Here is a 13,606-nt window from a genome sequence, read left to right as displayed (position 1 = left end):
TGAGCTTTGTGTCTGAATCTATGGTTTCTAGGATAGGGACCTTGGTAAAAGAGAAGCTGTTCCTTGACTTCTTAGCTAACATGTCTGTAAACGATCATTTCTGGGCTCTGATCATCTTCTTTCTTATTTGAGGCATCAGATCTTCACTTTCAGGGTGTGTCCTCTATGATATATGCTGTCTCATTTCTCTGGTTTCAGAGGGCAAGACTGAGGGCAACTCCTGAAGCAATACAGAACCGTCTTCAAGATATTGAAGAAAGGATCTCGGAGCGTCAGCGCATCCTTTGCCTGCCACAGAGATTTGCAAAGAGTAAACAGCTGACCCGACGAGAAATGGAAATAGAAAAGTCATTATTTCAGGGAGCTGATCGTCACTCCTTCCTCAAGGCTCTTTATTACCAAGGTATGTGATCGCCAGTGACTTTGATGTATTCTTTCACTGAGAGAAAGATTTAACATCAGGGCATTAACTATGAAGAGTTAGTGAATGGAGTACGGGAAAGATGAACTATCACTACTCTTGAGGAATGTATAGTCCCATGAGAGCAAGAGATATCTACAAAGTTACAGTACACCGTGTACTGTACAAGGTTGTGGTATACCATGGAAATTGCCATTGTAGAGATGTGAATAAATGCTGAAGGAGCACAGAACATAGAACATCTGAGTCTAGTTGGGGGAGTCAGGAGTTGACATTTGTACTAAGTCTTGACAGATGAACAGGCAATTTGTCACGTAAATAAGGGGGAGAGGGCATTACAGATAGTAGGTAAATAGGAACAGCATTGTGAAAGGACCTGGTGTGTCTAGGGAACAATGAAAAGTTCAGTGTGGCAGGAAGTATAGGACATGGCAGGGAATGATAGGAGATGACACTGGAAAGGTAGATGAGGCTGGATTGTGAAGGGTCTTGAAGCTGAACTATACATTAGCACAAAATATATAGATAAATGGTATGTGTCTTAACTAGAAAGAATTGGTTTAACATATAAGTTTTGCTAGGCACTGTGGAAGGTGCACAGAAGTTTAAGAAATGGTTCCTGCCTTTGTGCCAATTACAGTCTGGTAGGAGAGAGAGAAACATATGACATTTAGTAACACTGCTAGATAACAGTTGTTAAGTGCTGTAGGAGTTCAGAGGAGGGAAAGGCCACTGTGTATTGGCATGGCTGAAGAAGGCTTTCAGAGGAGGTAAGATTTAAATGTTCTTTTAATACTACCTATTCTTTAGGAAGGAGAGGGATAGCCATTTCAGTTGTAGCAGATGGTGTGAGCACTGTGGTGTGTTTGGGGGTGTTGTGAGAGACAAGGTTACAAAGGTAGTTAAAAAAATTTTGAACTTTATTTGGTGAGTAGTATAGACCTATACAGAGTTAGTTAGTTAGTTTAGATGTGGTTAAACGTTTTTGAGCCCAGAGTAGCATGATAAAAGCAGTATTTGAAAATGATTAATCTGGTGGCCAATAAATAGATTGCGAGAGGGGAAGAACTGGAAGCAGGGAGAATGATTTAGGAGATATTACAGTTATTTAGGCATGAAGATCTGGACTAGAATGATGACAGTGGATTTGAAAAGAGTGGTGGGTATGGTTATAAGAGACATTACAAAGGAAGAATTGGTAAAACTTGTTGACTGAGAATGAAGGAGGAGGGTCAATGCAGAGGAATGTGTCAAAGATAACCCAGATGTTTCAAGGCTGCGTGACTTAACAATTGTCTAAATTAAGAAAGCTTTTATGGGGAAATTTTGAGGAAAGATGATGAGTTTGATTTTAAACATGTTGAATTTGTGAGAATGGCAGGATCATTAAATGCGGATATTGAGGAGGCAGTTGGAAATGCAGCAGTGAAGCTCAGGGGCAAGGTCAGAACTAGATATGTAGAAATGGGAATCGTGTATGCTTAGATGATAGGTAAAGTCCCCAGCATGTGTGAATTATTTGTTAGAGACAGAGAGACCATAGACGTGAAAGAGCAGTGGTGAAGGAAGCAAAAGAACAAGTGAACAGCCTTTTGTAGAGAGACATTATAGCATACTGATTAAGAACATGGACTCTAGAGGCAGACCACTGGGAAAATTCCAGCTCCCCCACATACTAGGTATAAGATGTTGGACAAGTTACTACTCTTTGCTTCAGTTTCTTCATCTGTAAAATGAGAATATTAATAGTAAATATACTATAGGGTCATTAGGAGGATTAAGTGAGGTAGTACATGTAAATCACTTAGAGTAGTACCTGGTATTTGAGGGGGGTGGGGGGTGTATGAATCTGTTCTGTTTCCTATCTTTGAAACTCCTTGCTTTAAACCTTCACAGCATACCACAAAAAGACAAGTGCAGACAAGTACATGACCTCAATGAAGAGGAAGATAAAATTAGGCACAAAAGGCAAGTCGAGAGTTTTCTTACAGTGTTAGATTTAGGAATGTATCATAGGGTCCCAGACTTCTAAGTTGAGTGCTTATTTAATGCCATATTCAGAATATGACAATGTTTTTAGGAAATGATCCAGAGGGAGCATATTATCCTGATATAGAATATTAAAGAAAGGAGTTAGTAGAAGTTGTAACGTAACTAAACATTGTAACATAACTAAAAGTTGTACATTTAGTGTTGTTGATTTTTTTCTCTATACCTTTAAGTTATTGTACCGGACATAAAATCTCGGTAATGATTTTTAGATCCTATTTCACAACTAATTCTGAATATTTTTATTAATCATTAAAGTATAACTATTGATGATGATGATGATAGTATAATAGCTAATATTTGATTTTTTATGTGAACTTGCAATAAAATTGCCTGATTTTTTTTTTGACGTGCAATACTGTGAGTTGTAAATTATGTAGATTCATATAACCACCACCACAATCAGGATAGAGAACAACTCCATCACCCTAAAACTTCCTCATACTATCCATTGATAGTCACTCCCAACTTCACCCATAATCTCTGGCAATCGCTGATCTGTTCTCCATCGCTGTAGTTTTGTCTTTTAGAGAATGTCATATAAATGCAGTCATACAATATGTAATCATTTGAGAGTGGCTTCTTTCATTCAGCATAATGCCTTTGAGATTCATCCAAGTTGTTGTGTGTGTCAGTAGTTGGTGTTTCATTGTATGGATGTTACAAACTTTCTTTATCCATTCTCCCATTGAAGTGCATTTGGGCTGTTTCCAGGTTATGGAGATTATGAATAATACTGATATGAACATTCTTGTACAGGTTTTTTTGTGAACATAAATTTTTATTTCTCTAAGGTAAATATCTAGGAGTGGGATTACTGGGGTCATATGGTAAGTGTATGTTTAACTTTATAAGAAACTGCCAAACCATTTTCCAGAGTGGTTCAACCATTTTGCATTCCCACCAGCAATGTATGAGAGTTCTAGTTGCTCTACATCTTTGTCAGCATTTAGTATTGTTGATATTTATTTTAGTTATTCCAATAGCTGTGAAGTGATATCTTATTGTAGTTTTAATTTGCATTTCCTTAATGGCTAATGACGTTGAACATCTTTTCATATGCTTATGTGCCATCCTTATATCCTGATTGCTGAAGTGTCTATTCAGATCTTTTGCTGTGTTTTAATTGGGTTGTTGATTTTCTTCCTGATGACTTTTGAGAGTTCTTTATATATTCTAAATGCAATTCTCGGTTGGATATCTGATTTTCAAATATTTTATCCCAGTCTATAGCTTGATTTTTTCATTCTCTTAACAGTGTCTTTTGCAGAGCAAACTTTTTTTTTATTGTGGTAAAATAAACCTTACATAAAATTGACCATTTTAACCATTTTTTAAGTGTACAGTTCTGCAGCATTAAGTGTAGTCACATCGTTACGCAACCATCATCACCATCCATCTCCAGAACTTTTTCATCTTCCCAAACTGAAACTCTGTACCCATTAAATACTAACTCCCCATTCCCCCCTTCCCTCAGCCCCTAGGAAGCACCATTCTACTTTCTCTCTCTATGAGTTTGACTACTGTAGGTGCCTCATTTAAGTGGAATCATACAGTATTTGTCCTTTTGTGACTGGCTTATTTCACTTAGCATAATGTCTTCAAAGTCATCCACGTTGTAGTATGTGTCAGAATTTCCTTCCTTTTTAAGGCTGAATAATATTCCATTGTATGTATCTATCACACTTAGTTTATCCACTCATCTGTCAGTGGACACTCTTGTTGCTTCTACCTTTTGGCTGTTGTGAATAATGCTGCTGTGAGCCTGGATGTACAAGTATCTGTTCGAGTCCTTGCTTTCAGTTCTTTTGAGTATATACCCAGAAGTAGAATTGCTGCATCATATGGTAATTCTATGTTTAATATTTTGAGGAACCACCATACTGTTTTCCTTAGAGGCTGCGCCATTGTTCATTCCTACCAGCAATGCGCAGGGATTTCAGTTTCTCCGCATCCTTGCCAACACTTATTTTCTTTTTTCTAATAGCCATCCTAAATGGTGTGAAGTGGTATCTCATTGTGGTTTTGATTTGCATTTCCCTAATGACTAATGATGTTGAGTATCATTTCATGTGCTTATTGGCCATTTGTATGTCTTCTTTGGAGAAATGTCCATTTAAGTCTTTTGCCCATTTTTAAATGGGTTATTTATTTGTTGTTGAGTTGTAGGAATTTTTTAATATATTCTGGATATTGATCCCTTATTAGATATATGATTTGCAAATATTTTATCCCATTCCATGAGTTACCTTCTCATTCTATTAATAATGTCCTTTGATGCACAAAAGTTTTTATTTTTGATGAAGTCCGATTTGTCAGTTTTTTCTTTTGTTACCAGTGCTTTTAGTGTCATATCCAATAAATCATTGCCAAATTTAATGTCATAAAGCCTTCTTCTATGTTATCTTGTGAGAGTTTTATAGTTTTAGCTCTTACATTTAGGTCTTTGGTCCATTTTGAGTTAATTTTTGTATATGGTATAACGTAAGGGTCAAACTTAATTTTTTGCATGTTGATGTACAATTTTCCCAGTACTACCTGTTGAAAAGACCATCCTTTCCCCCACTGAATGGTCTTGACAGCTTTGTTGAAAGTCATTTGACCATAAATGTGAGAGTCTCTTTCTAGGCTATCCATTCTATTCCATTGGTATAAATGTCTTTATGCCAGTGCCACACTACTTTAATTACTGTAGATTTGTAGTAAGTTTTGAAATCAGGAAGTATGAGACCTCTAACTTTGTTCTTCTTTTTCAAGATTGTTTTCACTATTTGGGGTGCCTTGAGATACCACGTGAATTTTGGTATGGATTTTTCAATTTCTGCACAAATTGTCATTGGGATTTTGATAGGGATTGCATTGAATCTGTAGATCACTTTGGGTAGTATTGACGTCTTAACAATATTAAGTCTTCAATCCATGAACACAGGATGTCTTTGCATTTATTTGTGTCTTTAATTTCTTTCAGCACCATTTTGTGGTTTTCACTGTACAAATATTTGCCTCAGAGCAAATGTTTTAACTTTTGATGCAATCTAGTTTATCAGTTTTTTCTTTCATGGATTATGCTTTTTTTCATGTGTAAGAACTCTTTGTCTAATACCAGATTATGAAAAAGATTTTCCTTTGTTTTCTTCTGACAGTTTTGTAGTTGTATATTTTACATTTAGGTGATCTATGATCCATTTTGACTTGATGCTTATATAATGTGTGAGGTTTAGGTTAAGGTTCACTTTTTTGCCTATGAATGCCCAGTTGTTCCAGCACCAATTGTTGAAAAGAGTATTCTTTCTCAATTTACTTACCTTTGCATTTTTGTCAGAAATCAATTGGCTATATATTTGTGTTAATAATTAACATCATAATTAATGGTGAAAGATTGAAATTGTCTTCCCAATATCAGGAAAAAGACAAAACTGTCCACTCCTGCCACTTCATTCACAGTGGAATGAAATTAGAAGTTACTTTAAGATGAATGAAAACAAAATTTAACATCCAAAACCCATGGAATGCAGTAAAAGCAGTGCTTAGGGAGATATTTATAGCTGTAAATGCCCATATTAATAAAGAAGAAAGATCTCAAATTAATAACCAAAACTTCCACCTTAGGAAACTACAAAAATTTCTCCAAACCCATAGAATGTACAATACTACGAGTGAACTGTAATGTAAACTGTAGACTTTGGGCAATTATGATGTGTCAATGTAGGTTCATCAGTTGTAACAAATGTACCACTCTGATGGGAAATAATGAGGGAGACTATGCATGTGTGAGGACAGGAGATATCTGGGAAATCTCTGTACCTTCCCCTCAGTTTTGCTGTGAACTTATAACTGCTCTAAAAAAAAATAAAGTCTTTATAAAAAAAAGAAACTATAAAAGGAAGAGCAAACTAAACCCACGTCAAGCTGAAGGAAGGAAATAAAGATTAGAGCAAAAATAAATGAAATAGAGAATAAGATAATAGAGAAAATCAACAAAACCAAAAGTTGGTTCTTTGGAAAGATCAGCAAAATTCACAGTCCTTTAGCTAGATTTACCAAGGAAAAAAGGACTCAAATTTCTTATACCCGGCTCTACTTTGATTCTTTTTTTGCATGGAATATCTTTTTCCATCCTTTTACTTTCAACCTCTTTTTTTTTTTAAATCTAAAGTGTATCTCTTTTAGACAGCAGAGAGTTAGATCATGTTTTCTTTCTTTAATCCCTTCTTCCAATTGAGTGGAGTGTTTGATTTATTTATATTTAATGTATTTAATTGGAGTCTTGATAAGATAGGATTTACATCTGTCATTTTGCTATTTGTTTTCTGTATGTCTTGTATCTTTTTTGTTCCTCTATTACTCCATTTATTCTTTCATGTTAAATAGGTTTTTCCAGTATATTGTTTTAGTTAACTTGTTGCTTCTTTTACCATTTTTTTGATTTATTCTCTTAGTAGTTGCCCTGGGGATTATAATGAACATCTTAGCTTAAACAAACTAGTTTGTATTAATACCAACTTAATTTTAATAATATTCAAAAACTTTGTTCTGTTTAGCTCTGTGCTCCCCTTCCTCTTTTGTTCTATTATTGTCATACAAATTATATCTTTATAGATTTTAAGCCTATCAACACAGTTTTATAATTATGCAGTTATCTTTTAAGTTAGATAGGACAAGAAAAATAGTTACAAAGACAAATACATTTATACTGTCTTAGTCAACTTTACTAGTGCTCTTTCTTTGTGTGGATTTGAGTGTATAGTCCATTTATTTTAGCCTGAAGGACTCCCTATAGTTTTTCTCAGAGGGAAGGTCTTCTAGTGATGAATTCTCTCAGTCTGTGTTAATCTTGGAATATCTTAATTTCTTCTTTAGTTTTAAAGTATAGTTTTTTGCCAGACATTGACTTTTTGGTTGGCAATCTTTCAGCACATCAAATATGTCATCTCACTGCCTTCTGGCCCCTGCACTTTCTGTTGAGATCTCAACTGTTAATATTATTTAGGACCCGTTGTCCATGATGAGTTTCTTCTCTATTGCTGCTTTTGTTACTGAATCAGGTTCATTTAGCCCATCGCACAAAAAGCCAATCACTGAGACAATGAGTATGCAGCAGAGAAAGGGTTTATTCACAAGACAGCCAATTGAGGAGATGGGAGAACAAATCTCAAATCTGCCTCCCTGAAAATGGGGATTAGGGATATTTATGGGATAAACGGGGAGGGTGGTCTGAAGTGTGGGGATAGATGATTGAAGGTAAGAAATCGATGATCTGCACAAGTGTAGTCAAGCTTCATGGCCCTTCATAGGACACATGTTCACAAAATGGAGGCGTTAGCATGATCTGAGGGTGGAGTTTTCGGCTCACTGACATCAGGAGGTTAACTGTCAGACGCCTGTGCAGGCCCAGTGGTGGGTTGGTGGTTTCAACCAGCCTGAACTGGACAGGGGTCGACTCTTGGTTCCTGAAGAACAACTCAGGCACCAACTCAGATCACATCACCATGGTGACCCAAGTGTCAGAGGTGTTATGTATGAGGGTGGGTTTTAGTAATGCATTATCCAGCTACTTTTGCAAACAGTTAACTGAGTATAGTTAAAGCAAGTTGGCCTCTGGTTTCACTTTCAAGATTCATTCTTCATCTTTTGTTTTTGACATTTTGGCTACATGTCTCAGTGTCTCTTTGGACAGACTCCAAGTAGGTCTCTTTGAGTTTGTCCTACTTGGAATCTGTCAAGGTTCTATGATGTGTAGATTAATGTTTTTCATCAATTTGGAGAAGTTTTCAGCCATTAATTTTTCAAATATTCTTTTGTCCTTCCTCTCCTTCTTCTGAGATTTACATTATGCATTTGTTGGTCTGCTTGATGGTCTCCCACAGGTCTCTGAGGCTCTCCTATTTTTTCATCATTCCTTTTTCTTTTTGCTCCTCAGATTGAGTAATCTTCCTCAGATGAGGTAGTTGAACTACCGTTCAAGTTTGCTGATTCTTTTTTCTGTCAGCTCAGATTTTCTGTTGAGCCCATCTAGTATATTTTTCTTTTGCTATTGTACTTTTGAACTCCAGAATTTCTATTTGGTTCTTTATTATAATTTTTATCTCTTTATTTTTATTCCCTATTTGGTAAGGCATTCTGAAACATTCTTTCAGTTCTTTATACATGGTCTCCTTTTAATTGTTTAAAGAACTTATAATAGCTGATTTAAAGTTTTGTGCTTTCTCAGGAGAGTGTCTATTGACTGTTTCTTTTTTCCTGTCTATACTTTCCTTTTTTGTTTTTGCAATTTCTTTGTTTTAGTCAGTTCAGGCTGCTGTCACAAAGTACCATAGACTGGGTGGCTTATAAACAACAGAGATTTATTTCTCATAGCTCTAGAGGCTGGAAGTCTGAGATCAGGGTTCCAGCATGATCTGGTCCTGGTGAGCATCCGCTTTTGAGTTGCAGACTGCTGACTTCTTGTTGGATCCTCACATGACAGAGAGCAGAGACAGGAAGCAAGCTCTCTCATGACTCTTATAAGGGCACTAATCCCATTCTCGAAGGCTCCACCCTCATGACCTCGTCTAATCCTAATTACCTCCCAAAGGTCCCCACCTCCTATTAGCATCACATTGTGGGGTCCGGTTTCAACATGAATTTTTGGGGGACACAAATATTCAGTCCATGACAGTCTTGTAATTTTTCTGTTGAAAATTAGGCATTTAAAATAATACAATACGACAACTCTGAAAATAAATCCACCTCCCCACCCAGGCCTTGTTGTTCCTGCTATTTGTTTGTTTAGTGACTTTCCTGGAGTAATTCTGTAAATTTTGAATTCTTTGTCGTGTGCAGCCACTGAAGTCTTTGTTCAGTTAGGATAGTGGTCCACTAATGATTGGAGAGAGTTTTCCTTAAATACCTTGAACCTAAAAGTCTACCAGCCTTTACTGAGGGTGTGTGTGTGTGTGTGTGTGTGTGTGTATGTGTGTGCGCACGCATATGTGTGTGTGTGTGTGGTCACTCCTTCAATGCTCAGGTAGGCAGTTTACAGTTCTGCCTTAGACTTCACTTCCTGCTTGTGCAGAGGATCAAGGTCAGCCAGAAGTCAAAGATTAGTGACTTCTTAGGCCCTAACTTTCCTGGACATACAATTAGTCCAGCACATGTTTGTTACCTTCTTAGAGTCCCAGGAATATGTCCGGACTTTTCAAAGCCCCCTGTGGACATCTCATTCCCTATTTTTCTTTCTTTCTTTTTTTATTGTGGTAAGAACACTTAACATGAGATCTACCCACTTAACAAATTTTTAATTGTACAATCCAGTATTATTAACTATAGGCACAATGTTGTACAGCAGATCTCTCGAACTTAGTTATCTTGTATAACTGGAACTTTATAACTGTTGAATACTAACTCCCCATTTTCCCTTTCCCGCAGCCCCTGGCAGCCGCCATTTCACTCTCGGCTTCTATGTGTTTGATTATAGTAGTCCCCCCATATCCATGGGGGATACGTTCCAAGACCCCCAGTGGATGCCTGAAACTGCAGATAGTACAAACGCTATATAGACTATGTTTTTTCCTATACATGCATACCTATGGTAAAGTTCAATTTATAAATTAGGCACAGTAAGAGATTAACAACAATAATTAATAATAAAATAGAACAATTATAACAATATACTGTAATAAAAGTTATGTGAATGTGGTCTCTCTCTCTCTCAAAATATCTTATTGTACTGTATTGACCCTTCTTGTGATGATGTGAGATGATACAATGCCTATGTGATGAGATGATATGAGGTGAATGACGGACGTAGGCATTGTGATACAGTATTAAGCTACTGTTGCCCTTCTGATGATACATCAGAAGGAGGATCATCTGCTTCCAGACCACGGTTGACTGCAAGTAATTGAAACCCTGGATCGGGGGGACTACTGTGTTTTATATACCTCATATAAGTTGTATCACGCAGTATTTATCCTTTTGTGACTGCCTTACTTTGCTTAGTATAATGCCCTCAAGGTTCATCTTGTTGTCACATGTGGCAGGATTTCCTTCTTTTTTTAGGATGAATAATATTCCGTCATATGTATATACCACATTTTCTTTATTCATCCGTCAATGGACATTTAGATTGTTTCCACTTCTTGGTTATCGTGAACAGTGCTGCAATGAATATGTGAGTGCTGGCAGATATCTCTTGGAGACCCAGATTTCAATTCTTCTGGATAAATACCCAGAATTGGGACTGCTTTATTATATGGTATTTCTAATTTTAATCATTTGTGGAACCTTCATACTGTTTTCTATAGCAGTTACACCATTTTACATTCCTACCAAAAGTGTACAAGGGTTCCAATTTTTCCAGATCTTCCCCAAAACTTATCTTTTATTTTTTTGATAATAGCCATCCTAACAGTTGTGAGATGATATCTCATTGTGGTTTTGATTTGCATTTCCCTGATGATTAGTGATGTTGAGCACATCTTCCTATGTGTGTTGGCCATTTGTATATCTTCTTTGGAGAAATGCCTATTCAAATATTTTGCCCATTTTATAATCAGGTTTTGTTTTTATGCCATTGAGTTGGAGTTCTCTATGTTTTGGATATTAACCCCTTATCAGATATACAGTTTGCAAATATTTTCTCCCGTTCTGTAGTTTCATTCTTTTCACGCTATTAATTGTTTCTTTTGATATGCAGAAGCTTTTTAGTTTGATGTAGTCCCATTTATCTATTTTTGCTTTTGGAGTTATAGCCAAGAAATCATTGCCAAGACCAATGTCAAGAGGCTTTTCCTCTTTGTTTTCTTCTAGGAGTTTTAGAGTTTCAAATCTTATTTTTAAGTCTTTAATCCATTGTTAATTGATTTTTGTGAATGGGGTAAGATAAGGGTCCAATTTCATTCTTTTGCATGTGGCTATCCAGTTTTTCCAGCACCATTAATCATAGGAACTATCCCCTTTTTGTATTCCTGGCATTCTTGTTGAAGATCGGTTGACCATGTAAGTGTGGGTTTATTTCTGGGCTCTCTGTTCTTTTCCACTGGTCTATATGTCTGTTTTTATTCCAGTACCATACTGTTGTAATTGCTGTAGCTTTGTAGTATGTTTTGAAATCAGGAAGTGTCATGCTTATTCCTTATGTTTCCTTTTAAGTTTTTTTGTCAGTGTTACCAGTTGTTAGCCCCAACTGGTAATGTCATCTCAAGCAGCTACAGTGTTAAGCAATCCCCACTTATTGGTTTTGACAAACGCCCTAGAGATGGGCTGTTCCCACAGAGTGAGATATGTACCGAGTCAAAGACAAGCCCTCGGAATGTAACTTTTCGTTGAGTTGCTAGGCAGGTCAAACTGCTACAGTTCTCTGAGGATGGGGCTTTTGGGGAGCTGCAGAACTGCTCTGCTTCCTCCAGTGTCACTTAGGCTGCTGTTTTTTATAACTACCATAGTTGTGAAATTGTTGGTTTTCAAGGCTACTGCAAAGCTGAAGAGAGGGAAATGGGATTACGGAAAGTTGAAATGCAACAAATCTTATTATCCTTACTGAGACTCAGCTGTTTTTCTCGAATAACTGTTCCTCATATTTTTGCAAGCCTTTACTTAATTTCCAGACTTACCAAAGTTTGATTTTGACAATTTTTGCCAGTGTTCTTTTTGCTTTTATGGAGGAGCAGATTTTCAGAGGTCCTCACTCCAACATTCCAGAATTACTTTCTTTCCATTTTAGTTTTATCCTGTCTATATTATTATATTTGAAAGTGAGTTTCATGTTTTTTTAAAAAAATGAGATTCTTATAGAATGTAGTTGGGTCATTTTTTTTCACTTCATTATTAAGTTATCATTTTTGTACTATAAAACTCACTCATTTTAAATGTACAATTCAGTGATTTATAGTAAATTTAGAATTGGCCAACCATCACCACAATCTAGTTTTAGAACATTTCCATCACCCCAGAGATGGCTCTCCGTCCCTATTTCCACTCCCAACCCAGGCAGCAACTAATCTATTATCTGTCCCTATGGATTTGCCTATTCTGGACATTTCTTATAAATGGAATTATATAGTTTTCTTTAACTTAACCCATTGTTTTAATTATGTCTAGAACTAGTACTTTTCCCGGTACTAAGGGATTCTCAGTACTGGGGGATTTCGCGTGCAAACTGAGCGCGTCTTCAGCAGTCAGCCAGGCAGTTTACAACTCCATCGCAGCCTTCACTTCACTAGCGCAGACTCAAGATTAGTTGAGGGGAGAGCTTAGGGCCTTTTCAGGTCTTTCCTGAGCGTGCACAAAGCTCTGGCCATGTGGACAGCCCTATGCACGTGTGTGGCCTTCTAGAAAAATGTTGGAGCTTTTCAGAGACCCCTAAAGACATTTTATTCCCCAAGATTTCCTTCTAAGCTTTTTGGTTAACCTGTTATTTGCGTCAACTCCACCACCTCAAGCAGGGGCAAAATTCAACAACTGCCTCTATTTTTGACAAAAGTTCTGGGGAAAAAGGCTGTTAGCACTGGGTGAGCTTTGAGTCAGGTCAGATAAAGAGAGTGCGGCTTGTGGGATCTTTCAGGGAACCACTAGACAGGTCAAGTAATGACAGTTCTCTGAGAATGGTGCTTTGAAGGTGCTCCAGCCCCATTCTTCCCTTTCCAGTGGCTGCCAGGCTGCTAGTTTTCACTGTGATTTTGGGTTGTTGGTTTTCAAGGTTACCACAGACCTGGGAGAAAATAATGAGAAAAGGGTAAGTTAAAATGCCACAAAACTTATTATTCTTACTGAGACTCAGCTATTTTTCTTGAATAAATGTCCCCCAGATTGCTGTAAGCCTTTGGTTAATTTCTAGAGTTCTGAAAAAGTTGATTCTGACAGTTTTGCCAGTGTTCTCATTACTTTCATGGAGGGGAGAATTTTAAGAGGTCTTTGCCCTTTTCACTGATGTTACCTCTCTTAACGGCATCTTCTGAAGCTTGATAGTTTGTGATTTTGACAAAGTCTAAGTTACTAATTTTTTTTATGACTTCTGCTTTTGGTCTTGTAACTAAGATTTCTTTCTAACCCAAGGTGACAAAGATTTTCTTATGTATATTCTTCTAGAAGATTTATAGTTTTAGCTCATACATTTAGGTCCATGAACCATTTTGAATTAATTTCTGAATTACATGG

The 13,606-nt window shown here is 36.8% G+C and overlaps 1 protein-coding gene across 4 annotated transcripts in view; it reads left to right on the top strand.

Moving 5' to 3' along the window:
* Window positions 1–13,606, top strand: part of RBM41 (RNA binding motif protein 41) — a 63,728-nt gene that overhangs the window by 2,682 nt on the left and 47,440 nt on the right. For 2 of the 4 annotated variants that reach the window (XM_058536457.1, XM_058536455.1), the window contains exons 4-5: window positions 199–403; window positions 2,318–2,389. In XM_058536457.1, the coding sequence (XP_058392440.1) occupies window positions 199–403; window positions 2,318–2,389 (277 nt within the window). The remainder of the gene's footprint in view (window positions 1–198; window positions 404–2,317; window positions 2,390–13,606) is intronic. The other 2 variants (XM_058536456.1, XM_058536454.1) reach the window with 1 other exon arrangement.

The sequence above is a fragment of the Diceros bicornis genome, chromosome X (genome assembly GCF_020826845.1).
Source record: "Diceros bicornis minor isolate mBicDic1 chromosome X, mDicBic1.mat.cur, whole genome shotgun sequence".
Lineage (NCBI taxonomy): Eukaryota > Metazoa > Chordata > Mammalia > Perissodactyla > Rhinocerotidae > Diceros > Diceros bicornis.
This window is presented reverse-complemented; position numbering and strand designations above follow the sequence as displayed.